The sequence below is a fragment of the Citrus sinensis genome, chromosome 3 (assembly GCF_022201045.2).
Source record: "Citrus sinensis cultivar Valencia sweet orange chromosome 3, DVS_A1.0, whole genome shotgun sequence".
Lineage (NCBI taxonomy): Eukaryota > Viridiplantae > Streptophyta > Magnoliopsida > Sapindales > Rutaceae > Citrus > Citrus sinensis.
In genome coordinates this window covers 1,669,365-1,695,415 of record NC_068558.1, presented here as the reverse complement: position 1 = coordinate 1,695,415, position 26,051 = coordinate 1,669,365, and the positions used below count along the sequence as shown (strand labels likewise).

Below are 26,051 nucleotides of genomic sequence, written 5' to 3'. Positions count from 1 at the left end.
CTTAGAAGTATATACACATATGCCTTAAGTTTGGGCTTTAAGTACACATGGTTGGTACATTTGATATTTCAAAATTTTTTAAGAAAATTAAAAGGGATAAACGTGCCTAATTCTTAAATGTTATGGGTTCTTTATATGTTAGGACAAGCCTTAAAGATTTGGGTGTCCATATTTATTTATGAGGATGAATTAGAGTATGCAAATTATGTTGATGTGAAATTAAAAGTCTTTTAGTATGTATTTTTCACATTGTAAAAGTGAACATATGACAGCAAGCTTAAGGTTTGGGTTCCTCATATATTCCAATTTGGTTTTCCGTGACATAAGTTGTTCCAAGGAAAAATGATTAGGTGGCTATATACTTAACTTAGAAAGTGAAACAAAATAATAGGTGTCTACCTTTTTTAATTTAAATTGAGAATTTAATAACAAACATGTGATATTGACATCACAGTAAAAAAAAAAAGAAAGGAAACAAAAATGCATAACTACAAATCAAAATAATAAAAAAATAAAAAAGGAAAGGTTGTCTAATTAAGTCTATAGATCCATCTATCAAATATAATTGTAACATTCATCAATTAAAGTAGTGTTTCTTTCTTTTTCTTTTTTTAATTTATAAGTTTTTTGTTCTTTCTACTAATATTTATGGGTGTGAAATTTTATATGCCGACTCTTCTACTATATAATTTACCATTTTTTTTGTAATAAAGCATCATTTTAAAATGAATTATCAATTACATTTTTGATAAACACATTGATAATCGTATTTTCATTAATCTATTTAACTTATTATACTCTTGGAGAACTGTGGTTAAAACACATTGTAATAATTAAAATAATAGGAAAAAATAATGAGTGATGATATCTCCACCCCATAGTTTTTGTAAACCCATCATTTTTTAAAAAAATAATTACAAAAATGTGCACATTATTTTTAAAAAAATTTCAAATAAAAAAAGCTTTAGAGAACTAATTAATCAAATCTATTTTAATTTACATTTTTTGTGACCTAGATTCTCTTATAATATTTGATTATAAATATTGCTATGGCATAAGTTTAAATTAACTATTTTACCTTTACAAGGTAAAACTATTAATAATTTACTTTAACTTCATTTTTTTTTTAATTTTATACCAAATTCATTGTTTGTAATACTACTTTATCAGTATAATTATTAAACTTTAATTAAATTGACATAGTGTCTTTATGCTACAATACTCATGTAAATTATTGGATAGTCAAATTTATGTCATTTACTCATAAAGTAGTGAAAATAATTAGATTTCATTTTAAAATATTAAAATACAAGTCACAAAATAAAATACCTAAATTATCAAATACAATAATTCATATTTATTAGGTAATTTAGTCGTCTTATATCATCATAATAAAATAGTAAATAAAACTTATATTAAAGTTTGTGACTAAAGATAGTCAGAGGAACCTAAAAAAAAAAGTTAATAAAAATATTTCATTCATTAGTTATACAAAAATTTTATTAATTCTTTATAGTTATTTTTTTAAAAGTAAAATAAATTTATAAATATAGTTGGGCAAGAATTATCGTTACTGGAAGCATCAAGATTCCGTAATACATAGCTTCTTTGTACGCAAGTACAATATTCATCTCACATTCTTTATCTCTTGTTTGGCTATCTTGCCGCCACCGAACCTGTTTCCCACGTTAATTTCTATTTTATTTTATTTTATTTTTCTTCTCGTTAAAGATGCCTTATCATGCTTTCTCAACTCATCCCGTCCGGCACGCAATGCAATCTTATTCTTACCTTTAATCTATAATAAAAAATTTGAGACACCTTGAAATTATACAGGGGAAGGAAAGAAAATAGTTTCAATTTCTTGTGAAAGAGACAAGTTACTTTGATTGGATTGCTTAGAGGCTAATACTAAGTTACATGCATGTATCTTACACCCCTCTCACATGAATAGTGAATGATATGAGTCCACTCACTATTCATGTGAGAGGGTTGTAAGGTACATGCATGTAACTTAGAGGATCCTTGCTTAGAAAGTAATATTGAGTTTGCTTTCCCGTTTTAAAGAACTTAAATATAAATTGACAAATGCATATCATGAGAACTGAGAATGTACCCTCATCTCATTCACGACACCCACATGAAAATACCATTTAATACCATTTTGACGAAATATTCAAGAATGTCGACATCATTTGCAATTTGCATACCGATTTTCCAAAACCGTGGGTCAAAACAGCAAAGAATTTTGAAGAGAGAGGAACTATAATTGAAGATTTCACAAAATGGCAAGTACTATATAAAGCACATCTTAGAAGAAGGAAAAAAAAAAGGAAAAGGAAAAGAAAATTACAACTACTCTTTGAGAACAAGTAAAAGAGTACCCGTATCTACAATGAGACCATCCTATTTTCATCAATAGCATAGAGCTTCCTAGAATAATTGTAACATTTTACAGCTTGAAAAAACTCCATGGCCACAGAAAATAAGTTTTAATTACATTTTGCAAAATTTAATCCCTGGCTCAGCCTAGAAACATGGCTTCCACCGCCAAGGGTACAACATTCATCAAATCTTCGGTGCCATTTTTTGATGCTTTATCGATATATCTGGAGAAAGGAAACTAGTTAAAACAACTTAAATTTTGTACCCAATTGGTCCGGGTTGCCAATCAAAGCAACGCAATCTTGACCTGCATTACTGTCTATTCCAAATCAGTGCACTGATTATTTTGAGCACATGTCAATTTATCGAAGCCATGAACCGTTACTGCTGCATTGCCAAAACTATCACTTACAGATCCAAACTCTGATTCATCATCATCGCTGTTGATGTCTCTTGGAGTAACATGGTTCTGATAACTTCTGCGGCTGACAAGGAATACATTGAAGTAATAGCTTACAAAATCTTCCCTCTTCTTCCCTAGAAAGCTTTTACAAGCACTACCCCAGAAGCCTGCACTCAGAAAACGGTTAAATATTACCATATCTCTAAATCTTTTTTCCTCTTCAACTGTCCACCCAAGTGACACTTCCTCCCCCATCCGATCAAATCTCCAGTGAAAGAAAACTGGACCCAGCTCAAGCTTCAATTTCATCCTATTCTCAGCAATGTGAAACCTAATACATTCAACAGAACCTGGCAGCCGACAGCCACATGAATCTTGCCTTCCCCTCCCACAAGGATTCATTTCAACTACTGAATTGTGTTCTCCATCTACCAAGGGGCATATTCTTGTGCCTAGCCACTTAGAGTCACTCTCAAGAACCACACCAGTCCATTCAGGGACACTAGCTTGAAAGAGAGGACCCACAGAAACGTGCTTTTCTTGGGGCTCATCCCCAGAAGAGCGGACTGCTATATTCATGGCTGATGAAGTGACAGTCATGGGTGTTTTCCCCTTAGGCCCAGTCTCCAACTCTGCATTGTGAGGACTCGTTAATTTATTGTCAGTGGCTGAACATGAACTGCAACAGGAGCATACACGAGATTTCATTATAGTAGGAAGCCTTTCACTGCTTCTTAACCTCTCTGTAGACCAGTGACGTTGATTTGTAACATCCTCATACATAGACGGATGCATCTTTTGACCATTCTGCAAGTTAAACCATGATCTATTTAGGATATCTGCAATTAATTAGTTACATATGTGAATAAGTAGATATTGAGAATTTATTCATAAAAAGTTTTAGGCTTCATAGGAATTTCCATTAGCATTAATGTCTGTTCAAGTGGCCAACAAAAAATTCCCCTCCAACATACATTTCAAAAATGACTAGACATGTATAATTGCCTCAAGAATAAGAAAGTTTCAGGAACCCTTTAAGTTCCCTGGATAAATTGTCTATTTGAGTATCCTCCCATATCGTATAGCAACTTCATTTACAGATACACAATCCAAGTCAAAAGCTAACACCCTGTCAATTAACAAAAGGCAAGGAACCCATTCTATATAGGAGAATGAAGGTTCAACTACCGGCTGCGCAATTACTTGTATTAGGTTGATGAATTTTTCAATGAGCTATCTAAACCAGATTAGCTAGAGTTAGGGGAGATTCTGACATTTCATTAAACTAGAAGGGATTTCCAATTCACCATGAAAATGATGAGACCAAAGTATGCAATAGGTAAATCTACCTATTTAACTGGCGCATTGGGCTAAATTATCAAATCTTATATGGCATGTTAATTTCGGAGCATTTAAACTGAAATAATGACACCTCACTGATGTCAATAATCATGGCATCAATAATGTGAGGAAACAATCACAATGTATCGAGCCTCACCTCCAGAAGATATGTCTGTTATAAACTTTTATACCACTCATAAATAGCCTACTGATTATCCTCCCACTTTTAAACCATCTTGTGACTGAATATATGTATGCTGGAAGCAGGTTGAGAATCAACACTAAGAAACTGAAATGAATAAAATACAAAGACCTTCATGTCGTTCGACAGAGTGCTGGGTGCAAGCCACAAGGTGGCAAAGGCTTCAAATTTAAACAGCCATCAGGCTGCCTCAGAAAACAGATCTAATCATATTCACTAATTAAATTAAACACACAGTCAGTAATGGAGAAATAACAGAACCACCTATTACAAAGACCAAAAGGTTGGTGACAAAGAAACACGTAAAGGTATCAATTGTACCTGAAAGAGAGACTGATGAATGTTTGAATTAACGCACTTTCTTTGTAGTAATGCATCACGTGCCCTGATTGCCTGCAACCAAAGCTCCTTATCTTCATTATTCTTCCACTTAGATGGCTCTGGAATTACACCTATCAAAGGATCATCTGGATACTTTGCTATCTGGATAACCCAGTTCAACATTCCTGATAAAGATTCTCGCTTCCTCTTACGGTAGCAGTATTCCTTTTGAGTTATGCTTGGGTCATCATTACATAATTTGTCGTCATTATCATAATTTTTTCTGTTATTATCACTACACTTTTTTCCCAAGCATTTACATCTTTCATGCCTATTTTTGGTGTCCAGCAAATCCAGTTCAGTCTTTTCAATCTCCATATCAACATGGTTGCCATTTTTCTTATACTCCAATAGAGCAAGTCGATCATCTTTGATCTTCTTTTTTGACCAGTTCATTAGTAAACCTCTAAACCGTGTCTCTATCTCCAATGGTAACAAACCCGAATTCCCTCCAAAACCACAACCACCATTCCCCAAACTCAACCCAGAAGTTCCCATCAACCATTTTTCTAACTCACCTAAATACCTAGCATATACCAACTTAACTGAGGCTGAAACCCCAAAATCCAACCCCAAGTCCTCCAGCACAAAACCCCATAAACCATTTTTTGATACCATACAAAACCCACCTCTCTCTCTCACAGCACAAAAAAGCTTAAACAAATCCAGTGACCTCCCATCACCAAGCATTGCCGGAATAGGCCTAATGGAACCCTTCCTATCACTACCCTCTTTCAAAACAGTCTCAAGAACCTTATCAAACAGGCATTTTAATTCATCCTCATACCCTCCAGAATCTTCCACACTATCATCATCTTTCATATGATTATCAGCTTCCGGGCAACAACCATCATTACTTTGAACGCTACCAATTGTCTTGCCACAATCTAAAGCAGACCCATTTGTTAAAATCGACCATCCTGCCATTAACTTAAGTCTTTTTTTTTTAATTTTTCATATTTTGTTTCTTACAGATTGATTTAAAAAAAAATGATACACTAGAAAGAGCTACAAAGCTACATGTGTGTGTGTGTGTGTGTGTGTAGATAGATAGATAGACGGATAGAGAGAGAGAGAGAGAGAGAGAGAGAGAGAGGGAGGGAGGGAGGGAGGGAGGGAGGGAGGGATGAGGGGCTCTCATGCAATTTCGTATATGCAAGACATTTACCTCTCAATGCTTCTGAGTGTTGGATGTACTTAACTTGGGAGTTGGAGAGGAGACTGACAAGGTGACGGCTCCAAGATTTACATTAAGAATTTCGGTCTTTTGCGAACTCAAAATGATAATTTGCGTTGAATGAAGAAATGGACAGGACTTTTTGTCTCAGCAAATTTTGCAATTGAGGATTTAGATTTTGTAGATATAGCGGGGTAATATTTGTTTTAGGAAACTGATTTTAATTTAGATAATAATCCAACAATATAAAAAAAAAATCTTCTTTGGAAAAACCAAACCAAACCCTAATTAAGAATTTTCCTTTTTGTGGGACTGGCAGTCATAAGCTATATATAATAGTTTATTTGGTTAACGTCTTGGTTAAAATAGATTTTCTTCTAATATTAAGTAGGGTCGTTATTCGGATTGTACCATATTAGAGTCATAAAGAAGAATTTTGATTGTTTTTTGGTTGTAAATATTAATAAAATTTTAATTGTAATATATCAATTTTTCAAAAAAAATTCACATGATGCTCTGGCAAATCTTCTTTTAAGGGAAGTTTTACTAGCTATTTATAAGGCACGCAGAGGTTAGAAATTTATAATTCAATTATATTTATCATATTAAAAATTAAATGAGTCTAAATTGTGGAATACAAAAGATAAATTTCTCCATATGAAAACACACATTTATCAGTTTTTGATAATGCCAATTCTTTTACCGTGAAAGAGATTAACATTAAAATCACCCAATTATAATTTGATAACACCAATCCTTTCACCATTTTTATAATTCTATCAAATTTTGTAACTATTTTCAATAATCAAATACCACACAGCACCATCAATTACCAGTTCAGTTCTGTTGCTTAGTTAAAAAATTTTAAAAAATATATATGAATAGGAGTAAAATATCATGACTTTTAAGTAAAGAATTAGAAATTTTATTAATAGAACTTTTAGAAGTAGAATTTTTATTTAAAAATATTTGTTTAGTTGTGAATGAAAACTTTCATTGAAGATTATAAAATTTTTTAAGAGACAAGTTTTCAAAATTATATTATAAAATAAATGAATTAACAATGTAAAATAGATAATAAGTATTTTTAGACAATTTAATTATATAAAAAAATTTAAATAAAAGTAAAATAACTTATTTGATTTTCAAAAACTCTACTTAAAATAAAACCGAACAATAATAAAATTTTTAAGGATGAGTAAATACTGATGGTCCAAAAACTTTATGTGTATAATAAACAATTTTTTTTAGAGTGGAGCTATTGGCACCCCTCTAAGTTCCTGAAAAAAACCCCTTTTTCTGAGTGCACCACTTAAATATTTTTATGGGTGAGGCTATTTGAACCCAATTTTTTACTCTTTAAACTCTTCTTCTTTATACACACATCACTACAATTGAAAACTTCCATTTTTACTCAACAAACCCTCTCATGTTCCAAAACTAACCCTTCTTCATTCATCTTCTTCTCTTATGCATTTGCTTCCAAAAAAATGCTTCCACACGAGTATAAACGAAATCTGAAATTGCAGCAACCAACAATTGGTGGGAGACTGCACAAGAAACAAAATGTGGGAGACTGCACAGGGAGAGGGAGCATTGATAAGTATATCAAAAAATTATCTCCCCAATCTAACCTAAAAAATGATAAATATAGCAAATATCTTCCCTAATACAAGAATGGATAGAAGTTATAATGGTAACTATTTTGATACATTTTTTTTTTCACCCCAACAGGAAAGTTAATGAGTTGATCAATTGCAAACGTTTTTAAAATATGAAAATGGTGCCTTGAAAAATATTGGTTCACCTGCAAATATTTTGGACCGAAAAGGAACGGTAGTTCATAATTGCTTTATGGAAAAAATCAATTTTCTTATGGTAACCAAGAGATTATTTTTAATTTCGATAGCATCTATAATTGAATTAGCTATTAATAAATTATATAATTTCATGGAATAAAATTTTTCTACCTTAACCAAAATCAATTTAATGAGAAAATATACACAAAGGCGGATGCAAGAGAGATAAGAAATTAAAAGAGGATGGTTTCGTAATTATATATGAGGATATTTTTGTGATATAAATTTTATTATAAAATAGGTGTAAAGAGTATAAATATGGGTTCAAATAGCCTCACCCTATTTTTATATATACATAACTTCTCAAAAATCACATTTTAATTCCAAAATTACCCTAATCACTATACCCTTTTTTCTTTTGTTTAGGTTTTAAATTCTCATCCTTCATATTTATATTTAGAACTTATTTATTTGTATCCATTCATTTCTCAAAACTAATCTTATTGATTTAATCTACAATAAATCGATTCACCTTTTCTTTTCTAATCTTAAATTTTATCCCCAACTACTGGTTTTCAATCCAATCTCCTACTCTACACATTTAAAAAAAAAAATTATATAATTCGATCTAGTTAGCTAGTATAAAAAATCAACAAAAAAAGTATATTTTCTTATATCTATCACAAGATCAAAAAAATGTGGGAAGCATAACAAATAAAGAGGTGAATCAGCTGAAGAGTAGATGTTGTTATGGAGTTTTAATTACTTAAATGTTTAGATTTTTTTTTTGGCTTTTAAAGGGTATTTATTTTTATTATCATATTGACTTGATGACACTCTAGTGGGTTTCATTTCAATTTCAATTTGAAGTATTTGCTAGTTAAAAAAAATAAAAATTGTTGCAGTTGCCGTCGCGGGGGGGGGGGGGGAGAGGGGTTGTTCATTTGTTGAAGATGACGAAGGGGGTTAATTTCGGAAATAAACCAGGGTTTCAAATCACGCTGCATTCATCAATTTATTTTGAAGTGTGGCAAGATAATGAGTTTTTTAAGGAAAGTAGTGGCGTGCCAATAGCACCACTCTTTTTTTTAAAAACAAAGTCCGGCGAACGCCACACCCAGTAGCCGGGCTGTAGCCCCACCGGAATCCGAGCCGAAAGCCAAACGGGCCCTCAATGGCTCAATCTGAAACTGTCAGATTTCTTCATCGAGCTCAATTCGAATAATACTTGATCAAGTTAGGCCATTCAATTTCATTTGCTATGGTTCATAAGATTGTTATACAAACACCAAGTTCATATGGTCGAAGAAATTTTGAATTATGAATTCCTCTCCATATTTCCCTTTTGAAAAAAAATTATAATAGAATCAGGATTATTGGAGATTAAATCGAAGTCTTCAAGACAAAACAAGGAAAAGCGCTTTGCCACCCATGCGTCGACCTCTTGATAGTTAAATTAAAGGGTTAGTACCATAGCTAATTTTTGAGACTTTTTATCTACAATTGATAATCAAGTAAAAACAGTATGTGACAATTAGCTTGACACAATCAAATAGACACATAGATACTGTAACAAATGACATATTAATACCATAATAATTGATATACCATATTTAGTAAATAATTGTGTTACCTATCCTTGCATTGCTTTCAGCGCAAAGAATTTATTTAGGACAACCCACTGGTTATAGCATTGAACGAGCCACCACATGCACCATAATACCAGAAATGCAATCGCAGCAGTTGATTAAAGAACAGCTGCAATCAGTCGTAAAACTTGCTATAAGGAAAGAAAACAAATTTTCAAAGTCTGTTTTAAGTCAACAAACTCTATCAAACTTTAAATGAAAAAATTGAACAAGCATATACATGAACAAGTGAAATACAGAATTCTATTTCATTTTATCCTTCCAAGCGTTACCAAATCTTGAAATCCTCGATGACAGCCCAATGCCAGAAGTGTTAAAATGGAACCTTAAACGGCATGCCATCCACAGGACAATTCCAAGGGGGAGGGGGGGTGGGTGTTTTTTTTAAAAAAATGCAATCACTGACAGACTCAAGAAAGCAGTACTTTAAAGAGCAAACAAAAAAGTCTACCAATTACTTTGTTTGAGAAGCTAACCAGGCTTTCTAGACAGATTAAGTAACTTGTATAAATCATTTCCTCTTTGCAAACTTGAAATGTTACATCAATACTAAAATGTTGACCTATGCCCTCAGGATGTATGTATTATTATTGGCAATGAAAAATAGAACTCCGAAATGGTGTCACACTATGAATTTGGAACTTTCCCTATGCGTTTGAAATAGGCTGCGACTCTTTCCTGTACAAAAATTCCCAAATTCAGAATCAAGAGCAGAAAGACACTATGTATTTGAAATGGATTGTGACTTGATAAAATCTAAAGAGAGATTAAATCAAATGGCAGCTGGGCCTGCAGCAGACGATGAACTGTGAACCAAAAGAGGGCAAACAAAGAGGAACAACTTCCAAGCATTTATAAACTTGAACTCCAAAACCCAACGTCAAATAATTAAGAAGCTGAACTCTGCAGAAATCACTGGACAGCTAATAATCCACAGGAAGGTCAAATATCATTTCCTGCATTATAAGTAAATATAAAAAATATAATTAACATTCATGTCAGTGGACAATCTACACTTAGCGGCTTATACAATCACAAGAGATGCAAAAATTTTCAATCGAACCTGATTGCAAACTGGACAGGTGTCACTTCTTTCCATCCATTCAAAAATGCACGCAAGATGAAAATGATGCTCACATTTTGTGATAATTCTCGGATTCTCTGCATCATACTCTGCAGAGAGAACAGAAAATATGTCTGTTTAAACTTTTTCTACACCAGAAACACAATAAACTGTGAGTCACAGCACCCACAAGAACACAGATAAAATGGTCAAGTATTCTTTAACAATGAGACAACAGTTTTAGAGTTTCAGAAACAGTACTACCTTCCAGACATGTTGGGCAAACATCCTCCTCCTCTATCACTGCAACAACACGATGAACAGACTTTGAAAGCTCAACTTCTAGCTCCTTAGTTGATTCAAGTTCAACATTGGCTACTGTTTTAGATTCTGGTTCCTTTAGGTCATCACACTTAGATGAAGTTTCTTGAGAATTGCCACCAAGCGTATCTTGCACAGGAACAGGAGCTGTTTGCACTGAAGGATCACTCTTATTGCTGCAAATTTCTTGAACCACTGGTGGAGTTTGAGGATGCCTTACATTCGCATCAAATGGCGTTGGTGCAGGAGGTGGTCTATAAGCATCAGGAACTGATGTTTCTAGGTTTGTATCAACCAGGAGTCCTCTGGAGAGTGCAGAGCCGGCACCATGGTGCGATGACAAAGGCAGACGCTCCTCCGACGCTCTAGGATACTGCTGAAATATTGAAGCTCCAAGAATAAAATGAATGTCAAAATGAACACAAGAAAAAACATTCTACTAAAGCCTGGATTAGAAAGATGTCTAATGGCAAGGAAAAGACTACACTGACATAATAGTATGCTGGAGTACTATTTCTCTCCACGCCTTTTGAAGAACAACAACAGCAACCTCCCATTTCCTTTCACTTATCTTTGATTTGCACCAAAATTTACAAGCAACTGACACATCATATTCTGTCTTCATTGCAAGAAAATGCCACACAGGTTAGCGCAAACAATAAACTTAATTGCCTTATGCAGCCAAATACTCCCCTGCATAATAGGTGAATTGTGAAACACAAACCTAAAAGGCTAAAAGTGCAAGCACCACAGCAGCCAATTAAGGAAACTAATAAAAAAACAACGAGGATAAGATGGAAAACTTGTCAAGCATTCCAAGGGGAAACACGAAGCCAAGTAACAGATCAAATCCTAAAGCTAAAAGAGAGTCAGAGACCAAACGATAATACGATCAAAAAGTATTTTCTCATTCAGCTATCTACTATCGCAATTCGATCTCTCTATCATACACTTGTGAGCATCTGTCAAAGCACACTTTTCTCACCAACTCCACTAATTAATTACTTTTTTTAAAAAAAAAAAATCACTTATCCTTAATCAAATGGTTTAAATGAAGAACAGAAAGAAATTAACTATAATTCTTAAATAAACCAAAAGCTAAAATATATGAAAAATTGGAATCTAGACCAGGAAAAAATAAATTTACAGTGGATAAACTCTAACCATTAAAAAAAAAACTCAATTAAAGACTAATTTCATAGAAAACAAACAGCTAAACAAATAACATCTAAATAAAAAAAAAAAAACAGTGAAGCTACAATTAAAAATACTTGGAATTCCAGAGTTTCAAGGAAAAAAAAAAACCTAAAAAAGCCAAAAAGCAAGTGATCATTCTAGTTCAACGAAGGAGTTCGAATTCGATACAAAAATACAGTAACAAAACGGAGTTTCGATTGTTACCTGTTTATCAAACAACTCGGTGATCAGAAACAGCGGATTTTTATTGATTGAAATTCGATAAGCCGAAAATAGAATTTGTTAGTATTTTGTTAATATTATTTTATTTTTATATGAATTTTGGTTTTTAATGCCATTCAATCTTTCGAGAAGCGAAAGCGTAAAAGCTAAAAAGGCTTCCCTCTTTGTTTGTGAGTGTATGTATATGCGCGTGCTATGTGTTTCGCGTATGAACAGTCATAAGCGGACCCCCTGCATACAATAACAACTTTCACTAGGCGGAAAAGGTCAACTGATGATTCTCCCTCACTCTCTCTCTTTATTGATTATAGAATTTTATTATTATTTTTTATTTCGCCGCCACCCTCTACAAGGTATTGAAATGCTATACTCGCGGGATTTGTAGGCCATGTGGCTCGGAATTGTTAGAAATTTCACTATGACCCGGAATGCCAAGAAGATCGTTCGCTGGGTCGGCTGGCGTGGGATAATCACATTCTTGATTGGAATTAAAAAAAAAAAAAAAAAAAAAAAGTAACATTTTAGGATTTTCCTGCAATACTTGATACATAAGCTTGACTCTTATTTTAACTTTTTTTTTTTTAATTGTAAGTTGTAACAGCTTTTTTAAGTATCATCTTATTTCCCACTAATTTTGTAACCGCTCAATAAAGGGTAATTTTTAGGTACCTTGCTTGAGGTTTTAGGGATTTATATTTATATGACAAGTTTATTTATATTTTCACATACTTCTTTTGTTATTAATTTTAATATACGTATAACATTAATATTGGAATATAAACTCGTAAAAGCTCATATAAAATTTTTAAAAAAAATCAAATATTAATTAGAATTTTCAATGGGTTGTTGCTAAAATTCTCTTTCACCAAATCGAACTTCATCATCAAAATTTTCACTTTGGTTCTGGCAATCAGTGCTTCAAACGGTGATTGGAATTGGTTTAGATCACTTAGATGGTGGCTAGGGTCTACTGAGTTGGGGATTTGGTGATTCTTTTTTTTTTCCCTTTTTTATTTTTATTTTGATTTGTATGCTTAAATTTTAGTTTGTCAAATGAACTTGGATTGTTAGCAGAGGCATGTGCTGCTACGTGGTTTGAAAATTTAATTGAAGTGTACTAATCGATTGATCTTGCTAGAGCTATTAGGAATTGTATTTATTACTTGAACTTGCTAGTTTGGTGTTGAGTAATGAAGTGTACGATTGAGCTTGATCGATTTTTGTGTTGAGAATTACGCGGCTCTAGGTTACTTGAGCTTGCTAATAATACTAAGCAGCAAGTATGAAAAGCAGAAGAAAGTGGGGTGTCGTTATATTTAAGATTTTTAAAGAGCAATGACATAACCACAAACTCTTATATAAATTTATTTTGTACAAACTGATGTGGCGTTAATTTATTGGTTGAATTAAATATCTCTTAGTCTATATAATTTATTTTTATTATTTTATATTTTCATTTAACTAATGAATTAATGTCACATCAGTTTGTAAAAAATAAATTTATATAAGAGTTTGTAGTTGTATCATTACTCTTTCTTAAATTATCCCGCAATGTATCATCATCATCCATCCATGCCGGATAGTTTTGTCATTTGGTATTCTAGAAGTTGTATAAGAGTTCTGTTTTCAGGCTAATACAAGACAAACCGCAAGCGATGGAGAGATACCGATTTATGGATAAAGGGGCAAAACCTAGGACCCGAATTGGGCTCACACAGAATATTGGACTAGATACTACCAAATTAGCCGAGCCCAGGTTCAAAGTTCACGATTGGTTCAAGGCGATACCTACGCTCCCACCACACTCTCAGTTTAAAAATTTTAAGGTTATTTATTTATTATTTTTAAGTCGTTGATCTCTCTCCAATTTTTTGATTCTTGTCCCTTAATTGACGATGATTGAGGGAGCATTAGAAAACTAGACACTTTCAACGGAAAATAGAGCCATTGAATCAAACGGCATTGCATTATGTCATTACATATCTCTAAATAATAAATCAATATCATTACAACTGTACATGATCAAACAGAAAAGCAACGAAAGCGTCAATAGACTAACAATGAGTGGTACTGTTTCCACTCTATGAGTGCATGATCAGTATTATTTCTGAATTATTATTTTTTAAAAAATAAAAATAAAAATGATGTTTTATAGTAAGTATGCATTTGGTATCATTTTCTATAGTTTGTATTTTAAAATTTAAAATAATAATATATGTTCGATAGACATAATTGAGAGGAATAAAAACAATCAATATGTGTTTAATAGTATTATTTTAAGAAACAACTTTTACTAAATATATAATATTTAAAAAATACTGTAATTTTTTAATTAATCTCCATTAACTAAACGAATAATTCACTAAACAATCAAACAATAATTCACTAAACAAATAATTTAAAATTAAATAATTTTTAAGGGCCTGTTTTGTATTGTTTCTTAATCAACTAATTTAAAATTAAATAATTTTTAAGGTTTTGTTTGGGGTTGTTTCTGAATTATTTTTTTAAAATGAAAATGAAAATGAAAATGATGTTTGCAATTACAATATTTTGATTTAAGTATGCGTCTAATATCATTTTCGGTATTATGTATTTTAAAACTAAAAATAATAATATATGTTCAGTAGACATAATCGAGAAGGATAAAAACAATCAATATGTGTTTGGTAGTATTATTTTAATAAATAACTTATACTAAATATTTAATATTTAAAAAAATACTGTAATTTTTTATTTAATCTCCATTAACTAAACAAACAATTTAAAATTAAACAATTTTTAAATTATTAAATCATAGAATTACATAGACAAACGGACCATAATTAACTTACAATTAGCATTACTGAAAAAAGTTTTACATCGTCATTTTTCTTCAACTATAATTAAGATGATATTAAAGTTTGTTTCATAATATATTTTAAAGTTTGTTTTGTAATTCACCTAAAACGTATATAACATTTTCTTAGTTTTTGTTTTATTACTATAATATTGAATCTGTTTTATTTGTTTTATAATTTGTTTTTTGATTTAGGTCCACCGAACATGTGCTACACTTGGACTTCTCCCCAAATGAAAATGAAAACATGGTCTTGAAAATGATATCGAACAGGTCTGAAATTACTCTGAACATTATTGTTTTGCAGACTTTTCTGTTAATTTTAAAAAATAAAATTTACTTTGAATGCTATTGGGGTCAGTGGTCGATAATTGTAAATAATTGCACTTTCTATATTGCAGCATTGGAAACATGAGTAAATTATGAAGTAAAAACTTTCCGTCATATTGAAGTTAAAATTTTTACACATTAAGTTTAAACCATAAAAAAAAAAGTAAGTAATTTTATTGCTTTTACTGTAACATTTTCTCAGAATTTTTTTTTAAAGAATATGCAGTAACAAAAGTAGCCATCTCCATGATGTTCATGAATTTTATCGCTAACCTCTCCTATTTTTTGCTTCAATTATTGCCGCTTTGTAAACATGGCTTAAAGTGTTGGGAAGTAAAAAGCATAGGTTATAAAGTTAAGAGACTTGAATGCTATGGGGGTGTACATACTAATAATATTATATTTGTTGATAATAAATTATCTTTAATAATAATTTATATTTTTTACTAAATATTTTTTTATAAAAATATGAGTGTTTAAAATAATTTTTAGTGCACAAATAATCTCATCCACTAATAATTTATCAACATAAAAAGAAAGAAAAAGATCGTAATTGTCATTAATCATTATACATACTGGGAGGAAAGTGAACTAAGTAAAGCTATATGCACTGTTATTTTTATAGGACTCGAAAGCTAAGTTTGGCATAAATAATAAATTCACATTTGTCCCTTTATTCGATGAAGCCGGGTAATGTGCTGGTAGGTTTGCGTTGGGTTTATTTATGATTTTTTTCATTGTTCATTTTCACGCATGAATTCAATTGAGATTTGAGACAGATCAAATCATCCATACTTTTGATAAAAGAAAGAAAAATCTATCGCTTGGGCATCGGTCCAATCATTCATTAAAAATTAAAAAAACGACTAGTTTACGAAATTCAAAAAGGCAAGGCAATCGGGCTCGACCCTTTTAGCTCCAGATGTTTGATGTAGCCAACATTAGCTAAACGACGACGCTGCTGCCCACCCCCAGTACGTCATCCCTCTTTGACTTTGCAACAGTTGGAACTTGTAATCATGAAGCGGTGACCTTCGGTTTGAAATTTGGGGCCTTGTGGGAGGCACCGCGGCTTAGGAGTGTAAAGAAAAGAAACCCATTGGTTGCACTTGCGAGGGCATTTTTGTACACCCACGTTCTGTTGAAAATCCACACGTCCCCATCGCTTGCTGTTGCGCAGATACATGACAACAAATGCCAGCCTGGCCCCTTAACCAAATCACCATCATATAATTGAGGACTTTCGTTTAACGTCACCCCCTCACCAGTCCACATTAAAATTATCCCTCATTGCAATGTACAAAATTGATTATGTGCTAAAATAGGAGATAAAATAATAACAAGGCAACTGCTCTGAAATTAAAACTAGGGTAACGACCCGATTCTAAAAAGGTTAGAATCTAGGGAAGAAGTATGTCGTTCAGCGGTGAACCACCGACCCTTACATATAAATTAGAACTGATCTAGAGGTTAGAGATTTAATATATGTATATAATTATTATACAAGGCAATCAACATTCTTAGTCTCATCACTCCATATGTCTGTCAACCGGTTTCCGCCTCTTTGTTGCTTTCATGACTGCATTTACAAATTCAGAAATCACATGCACCTCCGAGAGTTTTGGCTGTAAGAAAATAGGATTTGATGTCAGATATCTACGGTTTTGTGACTGTAAAGCCTTATGTATGTGTGAGCACAAAGACTGTGGGAGGAAAGAGAGACCTGTGATGTAAAATGCCGCTGCACAGCGTTGAGCATTTGCTCCCTTGATGAATCAGAACTGATGTTTGCCTAAATGAGTGCAAAAGATTTTTTTAAATGAAAATTATCAATAATAGTTGAAAACATTAAAGTCTATCAGTCTGAAAGTTGGTAGGACATACAAGGTTGTAGTGTCTGCAGTATCTCCTTAACGAATCTGTTCCAAGTCGGGCCAAGTTCACCTTCTGATTATTGAAAAAGAATCATAGACTTAAAATCATTAGGTACTGAACAAAAGCTTCAAATAATCAGCATCAAAGAATCTCAAGTAGATTTTTTTAAAAATTTATTAAAGAAACAAATTTAACAACTATATCCAAACAATACCGCAAAAATTTCAGAAACGTATCGTTCTGGTTCCAAACTCTTGCAACATGCTTCCTAACTACATTAATTACAATCTCTCTCTTTAAATTTCTCACCGGTTGAGATCTGTGGATAATGGATTGAACATCTCTGTAACTCCCACGATTAACCAACTTTGCTGATGCAGACGACACCCATGGCCTTGTTTGACGAACTCTTGGCTTGCTCAATTTATGAAACTCAATGCTACTGGCTGCTCACGAAGAAAAGATCAACAGCCTTAGTGGCAGACAAAAAAATTAGATCAACAATCAAATGTAATAGGGCAAAACATGCACTGATTTCATCAGGTATGAAATAGTATAACTCACAGAAATCATGATCCTTTTCACCAATGTCCGAGCCACTGCTAGAATCAAAATCGTGATCTTCATCCACTTCATTCCCTGTGGGATGTTCCAGCACACTCAATGCATTCCTTTGCAGCTTAACTTCCACCCCGTTTTTAAGAACCTTGTGAACCAAGCAATATGATTTTATAAAAAAACAGCCAATAACTTGACTGAATATAGGCATGTGGTATTTGCCCCTCACCTAAAAGGTTATACAACTACACCAAACCAAACAGAGGATGAAAAACAAAGGAACTGACCAGAGAAGAGTTCTTTTTTGATACCCAATAAAGAAATCCAATATCCCAGATCAATTACAAAGAACATAGTCCGGCAATTAATTTTGACAAGTTTAAACCCGAAAAAATGGCAAAGAAAAAGGGAATTGCAACCCTCAAAGGAAAAACGTGGGCGTCAATTCATGAAACACATCAAAACACATAATATTTTCAAAAAATTATTTCTACTAGTTTGTTAGAACAAAAGAAAATTGCAGTACAGGATACAATCATCAATATCTTATAGTTACAAATAGGAAACGAAAAACTTTAACTTACGTTGTCATTCATGCTGGGAATATTAGACATGAGAAAGAGGGTAAAAGCTTGGTTCTGTTTACGACTCTGGCGGCCAAAAGAAAATAAATAAATAAATAAAAAGGTCTAGACCTAAAATCCAGATCTCATCAAATTCAAAGACAATAATATACTGTGCCGGCTTGCTAAAGCCCAGATTCAAAATAGGAAAGAAAACAAAACAAGCCAAACATAAAGAAACCTATGTGGAAAGCAACTTTAACATCACACTCAATGCAATAAATTGGCCAACCGAAACATTAAAAGTGATCTCTCTATACGTACATAAATAACATAATCTTCTAATGAGTTTATCAATAAAATTAGTGTTCTCTTATCAGGAAAAAAATAAATAAATGAAAGATTAATAATATACCAGCCAGTGCCAACCACCAAGGCCAACAGCCTTCTTAACCACACCTTGCAATCCCACCAAAACGGACTTTGTTCTGTTGTTTCCAGTGACAATAACTTTGGTGTGCCGAGGAAGAACCGAGAGCTCTTCATCGCCGCTTTCTTCTCGGAAAGGCGAGAGAACCCCGCGATTAGAGCATAATTCAGGCTCCAACATTGCTTTGTTAATCAAACCCAATTAAGAGAACCCAAATCCTTTAAACTAATGGTTTACACTAAAATCTAACTCTGTTACTAAAGCCCGTCCATTCATGAACCGTTTCGTTATTGAACGACTGTTAGCCCAAGCTTCAACTGAAGAACCTGAAGCCAAAACTAAAAAATATATTAAAAAAAAATGTCGTTAGAGATTCAACATACCACAGTGATGTCATAGAGAGAGAGAGAGAGTTTATCTAACACGAATATTTGGATGAAATGCTAAAAGAAATAGAAGAAATTCAAATAAAATGAGTCACGGAGTCAGATTGATCATAATAAATGAATGATACGATACGAGTAAGCTCAGTATCATAAAGCCCTCGTTTGAGTTACCAGTGACATCAAATCACACTGAAGCTTAAAATTACACAACGTAAAATGAATTACTGTTAATAATACCAGCGCTAAGAAATTTAAATTCAAAGAAAAGTCAGCGACTTTGCTAACTCACTAATCAGAAATTTAATGCAAATACTTGATACAAAAGAAGCGAAAACTCGAAGAAGAAGCTTTAGAAATTAAAAAAATGAAGTTAATTAGAACCTCGGTGGAGTGGCAGCTGAATTTGAGACGACAAAATAATAATATAAGTTGACAAGCATTAGTTAAAGAAAGACAAAAACTAATTATAATAATAATCATAAAATATCCGAAAAATACCTTTACGAGAAAAGCATTAATATTGGAGTCGAAGAACCGGAAAACCGGATTTACGTATCGGATCTTGGGACGAACGACTGAATGCTGATGAAAAATGAATCGTTAAGAGATTGTTTGTTTGTTTGTTTGAATAGTGGAGATAGAAAATGCACAGATTTCGAGAGCGAGCGAGAGGTAGAGGGAGAACTATTATCGTCTTTTTTTAAAAAAAAAAAATTTGTTGAATAAATAATAAACAATAATAAGAATATATACGAAGTAACGGATTGAAATATGAGAGAGAGAGAGAAAGAGAGAGAGAGAGCAAAAAGAGGAGGACGCAGTAGCAGAGATAAGCAGGAGGAAGAGGGAGCAAGGTAAAGAGAAGGGAGCACACTAAATGCTTACCAACCGCCAATTACATACTAGACGACCTGCCATGTGCCGTACAGTCACACCTTTTTTACCGGCTTCTCCCTGTTTACATGCTTTTCCTCTCTCGTCTCGTCTCGTCTCGTCTCGGCTCGGCTCGGCTCGGTTGTGCGAGCCGTGTTTTCTTTATTGTTATTTGGTTAGTGCGTGGTCCAATCCATTAAGCATCCACGGTGGCACGAGCCAGACGAATTTCACGTGATCGTCTTAATGACAAATTAAGGATCCGACCGTGGGGACACGGATGTACCGTACCTTACTTTTGTCTTTTATGCCTTTCTAACGTCACTCAAAGCTAATGTCAAATTATTTTAAAAAATATTAAACAAGTTTCTGTTCAAATCCTTTTGTTAAATTTCATTTAGGCCATGTTTGGCATACCACGTTGCATAAAATAATAGGTGGGCTCCATATTAATTGAAACGAATTTCATAATTTGCCATTCAAATAAGGCGCATTACATCTCACTGATTCAATACTTGATGCTGGCATTTGCCGCATTTTCGAAGCGCAATGGTTGGGACCTGGATTTAGAGGTTAAATTAATCATTTTAATAAATTAATAAGATAATTTTTTTTTCAAAACCCTTGTATAATAATGTGGTCCATTCATATCATAAAATTAATAATTCATTAAAATTATAAATATAATTGATTATCATATTTTATTAAATATATTTTATTTTTCCTTGAAATATGAATATTTATTAGATCACATTTTTAAAATTTCTAATTGCACCTCTTTTAATTAATAGATTTTTATAATTATATTATTAATAATTTATAGAGATTATACTATAGCATGCTATGGCAAATAAAATTCAAGATAGGTCAGCGTTTTTATTTTCATCTTATTTTAATCATATATAAATTTGTGTTTTACTAGTAAATTGTAATTCGTCTTCATACACTTGAAATTCATCTTCGGTAGTTGACTCTTTCATATATGTTCCCTTGTTTCACTAAGATTTTATTTGTGTTTGAGGTGTTTTAACTTTTGAAGATATAATTACTATAAAAAAAAAACTATAACTGTTAAATAAAAATTAATAATATTTAATAAATATAAATTTTAAATAATAATTTTAATAAAATTATTAAACATATAATAAAATTTTTATTATACAAATAAAAAATTATATCAAAATAACTTTTAAATTACAGGATATAATACTTATTAAATATTTAATACTATAGATTAAAAATTATATACGTCTAATCTCAATCAATAGTTCTGGCCATTAGCATGGGGCAATCTTGCCATTTAATTATTTATTGAGCTTAATGATTGCGAAGCCAAAGCAAGCCGAGCTGGAGACGAGCTAGTGACCGGTTACCCGAAATAGAGTGCAAAAGAGACATACACGTGTCCGAGACCCAGCTGTCGGATCTTATCCTGGCAAATGAAATGTCCCTGTATGAAGAAGATATCAAAACAGTTTCAAGCAAGTAGAATGTAGCAGAAAATTTAGAAAGAGAAAAAGGAAAATTGCATAAATTTGAATTTTGGTTTGAAGTCCGCTCTTGCAGCTGGAGCGCACCCCGCTATCAGATTTTAGGATTCAAAGAGTGGACCCCCTTCCCCACATGCTCCCTCTTATTTACTTTCCCTCCTCCTAACTTTCTTTTTTCAATTTCGTGCCTCTTCTCTTCTATTTAAAAATAAAAAAATTTCCTTAAAGAGGCTATATCCAGTACATTTTGTCCTACGATAAAAAGTTGCATCTCGCACGGCATATGCACATTCAAAATTCTGGCCTTGTACTTTTTTGGACTTTACCATACGCCCATGCTTTAGCTATCCGGATCTCCTCTGAGCAGATGAAGCGAGATTGGGTTAAAACCTTGTGGTGAACTACGGTCAAAATAAGCAGATATAACCATACAGTTCAAACTCCAACGGCTCCACAGGCCACATTCAAATTTTGGCCTTGATACAATTCTTGATCCTACAGCACTAAATGGTAACAAATAAAATTCCTTCATTATTATTATTATTATTATTAATTAACTAGACACATTTTCATAACTGGTAACTGTCCATTTCAATTCCTAAATAAAATAAACACACATAGAAATACAAATATTTCAATTTCAATTTCTACAACTCAAGTAAAAAATTTATTTTAATTTTTATTTTCCTTCCAGCCCAGTAATTAATTGGTAACTGCACCATTATTGAAATCCTACTCAACTAAGACATGAAAAACGTCACGTTAATAATTAAGGCAGATCACTAAAATAAGAAAAATTAGCATAAATATTTGAGACACTTTCTGAATTGACCTACATCAATTTTACTAGTTATATTTATTTACAAATTGATAAGATCATAAGAAGAGCATCTGATAATTCTTATTTTAATAATATTATTATTTTTTTCTGTAAATACAGTAGTTTCATATCCTTAAAATCACAGGGACAGTCACTGTTACAACAAGATGGTAGGTTAAAGCAAAAAGAATTTGAAGAGTACAAATGCTGAAGTAACATCAGGATACAGGACATTAAATAGCACTGCTCGACAAAATCCGCACTAAATTAAATAACCAGTAATCAGAGGTGATCAGAACTGTAATGAAACTGATTTGCTCTACCTACGGTAACCACTGCTCCCAGCAGACAACGACCGTTCCCTGCGTCTCCTAAATAAGTCATGGTCCCTCCTACCATATGGGGATCGTGATCTTCCTCTACCATATGGGGAACGTGATCTTCCTCGCCGGTCCCTTGAATAAGAATCTCTGTTATATCTGTAGGGGGAATAGCTACGAGAACGTCTACGACCATTTCCTGCAATCCATAACCAATAAGGATCAGCAGCCAGGGACAGAGACACAAATCTAGTTTGCAGGGGATAACTTAAGAATGATCACAATTTCAACTCAGAGGCTTAAATTCTTCAACTCATGGGGGCATTTCAAGTAAGTTCATAGGGACAAGGGGCTTAAATAATGAATCACAGGGACAAGGAGCTTAAATATCGAATCACAGGGACAAGGAGCTTAAATAATGAATGATTTTTAAGGGATTTTTTATCAAGCAGGGGCAGTTGCCCCAACATGTGCAATGCTAGCTGGGTGCTTGATCAGCACATAAACAAAGTACACATGACATCTCCTAAAACTTCGATATCAGTAAACTTGTCAGTTAATTAAATTTTTGTATTTGTTATTAGCAGAGCCTCAAAAAGGCTGGATTTATCATAGCTTTGAGACAATCCACCTTTTGAGTTGGTTAGAATGAGTACAAAACTGAACAAACGCCAACCAACCAGGTTGGGAGACAAATATCAAAAAAAATATAACAGATGTTCCTTACACTTTATTTTTATGCCAGAATGCTACATAAGAAGAAAAGCAAGGGCTCTCAGGTAGCACGTGCCATGGACGATTATGGGTCTGTGAAGACTATTGTAGGTCCACACAAATGCAAGGGCCTAAGGCAGGGGACCTAGGATGAAGATGTGATGTTCAATGCACCAGATGGCATTCCACTATGCTAGTCCTGAGCGATAGATCGAGATATCACAAACCACAAGCAAGTATCAATGGTTCTTTTATTTTCATGTTGCATCCTCAAGTAGTCAAGTGTACATACAGTGCAGCTGTAGCCCAAGTTTAGAAAATAATGAACCAAGGTATCCATCAAATTTCCATAAACGTGAGATTCTAATTCATACCTCGCTGCTTCTCTCTCAAGCCATGATAATGGCCAGGAGTTGGTGTTCTGCCACGACTCCTCTTTGCCTGCATATATTACATTTTAAGTGCAAAATAAGATTATGACAGAGCAAGTTAATCATTTACTGAATAGAACTACTTTGAGCACATAGCTATCCAGAAACTTTCACATTACAAGAATATAGAAGTGAATTGCATCGTTGGTTCATGGATGCAAATGACTTTATATATATGTCAGATGATATATTATTTGATTATTGGACTTGAGGCAAACAGAACATCATAAAACACTCAAGGTGAGTACTTAAGGTAAGAGATAAAACTTCAAAGGAATAAGCATAAGCAGACCCCAAAAAAGCCAATGCAACCTGTCTCCAAAATACTTCAACCTTTAAGAGATACATGAATATATAAATAAACAGTCAGGTAAGATATTATTAATGAGGAATAGGAAAAAAGGGCGTACAACCCCCGGCAAAACAGTCGAATTTGAATCGATGAGTTTCAAATGTCGATGCAGAACACATGTCGTGGTGAGGAAGGTTCAACTGTTTAGACCTTACACTGAATTCGATGAAGTTACACATACAAGACCTGCTGCCAAAATTTATCAGGCAACATTTCTGAAGGGGAACTTTCAAAGAAAACTCTAAATCAGTCACTCTCACCACAGAGCACTGTAAGACAAATATATTGGTAAATAATACCTTTTCCACGGTGATTAGTCGACCTTCAAGCACTGAACGGTTTAAGTACTTGATACAGCGGTCAGCACCCTCAACAGTTTCCATAGTAACAAATGCAAAACCACAGGATTCTCTGGTGCGAGGATCTGTGACCAAGTGGCATTCAGTGACCTGAAACAAAATTTGCAAAGGATTATTCCACAAAAAAAAAAAAAAAAAAGCAGTCAAAAACTATCCAATTGAAGTTTTTGACTGCAGTTAGGAGACAATATCCCCTGACAGCAGTTGCTACAGCCGAGTTGAAGAAGGAACATTCTTTTAAAAAACCAAGCAATCATAGTAATAATTCATAATAGTCTTACAAAATACAGCAAAAATGCAAGTTAACCAACCATACCTTCCCTTCACCACCAAAAAACTTCTCAAGATCAGCATTTGTCACCCTTGTGGATAAGCCTGTTACATACAAGTTATTTCCTGGATTCGCAGCATCAGGAGACCGGCTCCTAGACCTGGAATGTTACCACCCCAAATATTAGAAGGTCACGCTACCGACACTCAACACATATTACCAATGTATACCTCGATCGACTGCGCCTGGACCTTGATAATGATCTTGACCTCTGGCCTCTACGAGGTGAAACAGAATTATGTGGTGAAGCAGCTCTGAGAGAATAATCAACAGAACAAATTCTTTTTTTTCTTTTTCTTTTTTTAAAAAAGAAGCCTATAGCCATAATAGGATATATACATTTTCAGAAAAATGGTACATTGTCCTATAAAAGGGAGGCTTTAAAGCTGACTTACCTTCCTTCCCTTGAATATGATGACATCTATCTATGCACAAAAGATGAAATACCGAATATTAGAAAATAGAAATAAACCTACAATCCGACAATTAATCGGAGACACAGAGTTATATATAACAAGAAACTCAGCTATGTAGACTTGTCTAATTCTTAAATTGATTTAGAAGAGATTCCGGCACTTTCTTGGGAACAAAACAGAACAAAATCAAACCTAATACACGCCAAATCCAACGGTTCCATGGAGCACCGAGCTTTCAATACATATCAAAACAGATCTACATGGAGACACGTTTTGAACGGAGAAAAAATTAACATAAAAGTAGCGATTGATAGCATAAGGATACCTTTGGTAGTGAAATAGCTGGAGTCACACGGATGACCTAACACGGTTTCGCGGTGCTGCCTAGACTGATTATTCGATGATAGTGATACTAGTAACGCCGAAACGGAACCCGGTAGACTAAAAGATATGTGTTCTGACACGTGTCCCGCACGTGCAAACACGGTGGGCCGCAGGCCAATATCATTTTGCTCCCCAGGCTTCGTAGTCGTGCGTTTTTTTGTTTTCTTTTAAATACTCGTGCTTATTTATGCCCACAAAATTAACAACCTTCTATGCTATTTTTTCTTTTTTCTTTTTTTCCCTCGTGGCTACATTTTAAATAATCGCCTAACGACTTTCAACTAAGAGTATATTCAAAAATCTCTTCAAAAAATAATTTTATTATTTATTTAAAGAACCACATTAACATTTAAAATTTTAGAAAATATTTCAATTAAAATTAAAAAAAATAATTCTCTTTCATTTTATAAAATTATATTGTCATCTTTAATTTATATTTT

At 33.3% G+C, this 26,051-nt stretch overlaps 4 protein-coding genes across 32 annotated transcripts; all 4 read right to left on the bottom strand.

Annotated features, from left to right (window-relative positions):
- Positions 1 to 2,338: 2,338 nt before the first annotated feature.
- Positions 2,339 to 9,335, bottom strand: LOC102625065 (AT-rich interactive domain-containing protein 2). Of its 4 annotated transcripts, none has more exons than XM_052436960.1 (3): positions 9,322 to 9,335; positions 4,653 to 5,599; positions 2,339 to 3,595 (listed from the first exon to the last, which is right to left on the bottom strand). In XM_052436960.1, exons 2-3 carry the CDS (start codon positions 5,532 to 5,534, stop codon positions 2,705 to 2,707), a joined length of 1,773 nt encoding a protein of 590 aa, XP_052292920.1. In that variant the 5' UTR covers positions 5,535 to 5,599; positions 9,322 to 9,335; the 3' UTR covers positions 2,339 to 2,704. The 4 variants fall into 4 exon arrangements, with proteins under 4 accessions (XP_052292920.1, XP_052292919.1, XP_006476535.2 ...); XM_052436959.1 differs by lacking the exon at positions 9,322 to 9,335 and adding an exon at positions 5,881 to 6,309 and having other exon boundaries at positions 4,653 to 5,632; XM_006476472.4 differs by lacking the exon at positions 9,322 to 9,335 and adding an exon at positions 5,881 to 6,309.
- Positions 9,336 to 9,340: 5 nt separating this feature from the next.
- Positions 9,341 to 12,374, bottom strand: LOC102624405 (probable E3 ubiquitin-protein ligase RHB1A). 5 transcript variants are annotated; one of them, XM_025098448.2, is made up of 5 exons: positions 12,123 to 12,374; positions 11,213 to 11,336; positions 10,665 to 11,097; positions 10,401 to 10,510; positions 9,341 to 9,446 (listed from the first exon to the last, which is right to left on the bottom strand). In XM_025098448.2, exons 2-5 carry the CDS (start codon positions 11,276 to 11,278, stop codon positions 9,357 to 9,359), a joined length of 699 nt encoding a protein of 232 aa, XP_024954216.2. In that variant the 5' UTR covers positions 11,279 to 11,336; positions 12,123 to 12,374; the 3' UTR covers positions 9,341 to 9,356. The 5 variants fall into 5 exon arrangements, with proteins under 5 accessions (XP_024954216.2, XP_024954218.2, XP_024954215.2 ...); XM_025098450.2 differs by having other exon boundaries at positions 10,665 to 11,094; XM_025098447.2 differs by having other exon boundaries at positions 11,213 to 11,340; positions 12,123 to 12,373.
- Positions 12,375 to 16,638: 4,264 nt separating this feature from the next.
- LOC102623550 (hypothetical protein) lies at positions 16,639 to 19,988 on the bottom strand. Of its 3 annotated transcripts, none has more exons than XM_006476464.4 (8): positions 19,620 to 19,988; positions 18,721 to 19,073; positions 18,327 to 18,392; positions 17,749 to 17,890; positions 17,494 to 17,630; positions 17,194 to 17,256; positions 17,033 to 17,101; positions 16,639 to 16,934 (listed from the first exon to the last, which is right to left on the bottom strand). In XM_006476464.4, the coding sequence occupies exons 2-8, from the start codon at positions 18,913 to 18,915 to the stop codon at positions 16,839 to 16,841; spliced, it is 768 nt and encodes a 255-aa protein (XP_006476527.2). In that variant the 5' UTR covers positions 18,916 to 19,073; positions 19,620 to 19,988; the 3' UTR covers positions 16,639 to 16,838. The 3 variants fall into 3 exon arrangements, with proteins under 3 accessions (XP_006476527.2, XP_006476528.2, XP_006476529.1); XM_006476465.4 differs by having other exon boundaries at positions 18,721 to 19,061; XM_006476466.4 differs by lacking the exon at positions 18,327 to 18,392 and having other exon boundaries at positions 19,620 to 19,985.
- A 2,386-nt stretch (positions 19,989 to 22,374) lies between these two features.
- Positions 22,375 to 25,740, bottom strand: LOC102622263 (serine/arginine-rich splicing factor SR45a-like). 20 transcript variants are annotated; one of them, XR_008053710.1, is made up of 8 exons: positions 25,553 to 25,733; positions 25,207 to 25,236; positions 24,982 to 25,065; positions 24,797 to 24,911; positions 24,180 to 24,570; positions 23,713 to 23,779; positions 23,352 to 23,637; positions 22,675 to 22,823 (listed from the first exon to the last, which is right to left on the bottom strand). XR_008053710.1 is itself a non-coding variant. In XM_052438999.1 (5 exons), exons 1-5 carry the CDS (start codon positions 25,134 to 25,136, stop codon positions 22,811 to 22,813), a joined length of 741 nt encoding a protein of 246 aa, XP_052294959.1. In that variant the 5' UTR covers positions 25,137 to 25,740; the 3' UTR covers positions 22,375 to 22,810. The 20 variants fall into 20 exon arrangements, 4 of the variants coding, with proteins under 4 accessions (XP_052294959.1, XP_052294960.1, XP_052294961.1 ...); XR_008053711.1 differs by having other exon boundaries at positions 25,207 to 25,232; XR_008053716.1 differs by having other exon boundaries at positions 24,982 to 25,029; positions 25,207 to 25,232; positions 25,553 to 25,732.
- Positions 25,741 to 26,051: the final 311 nt, after the last annotated feature.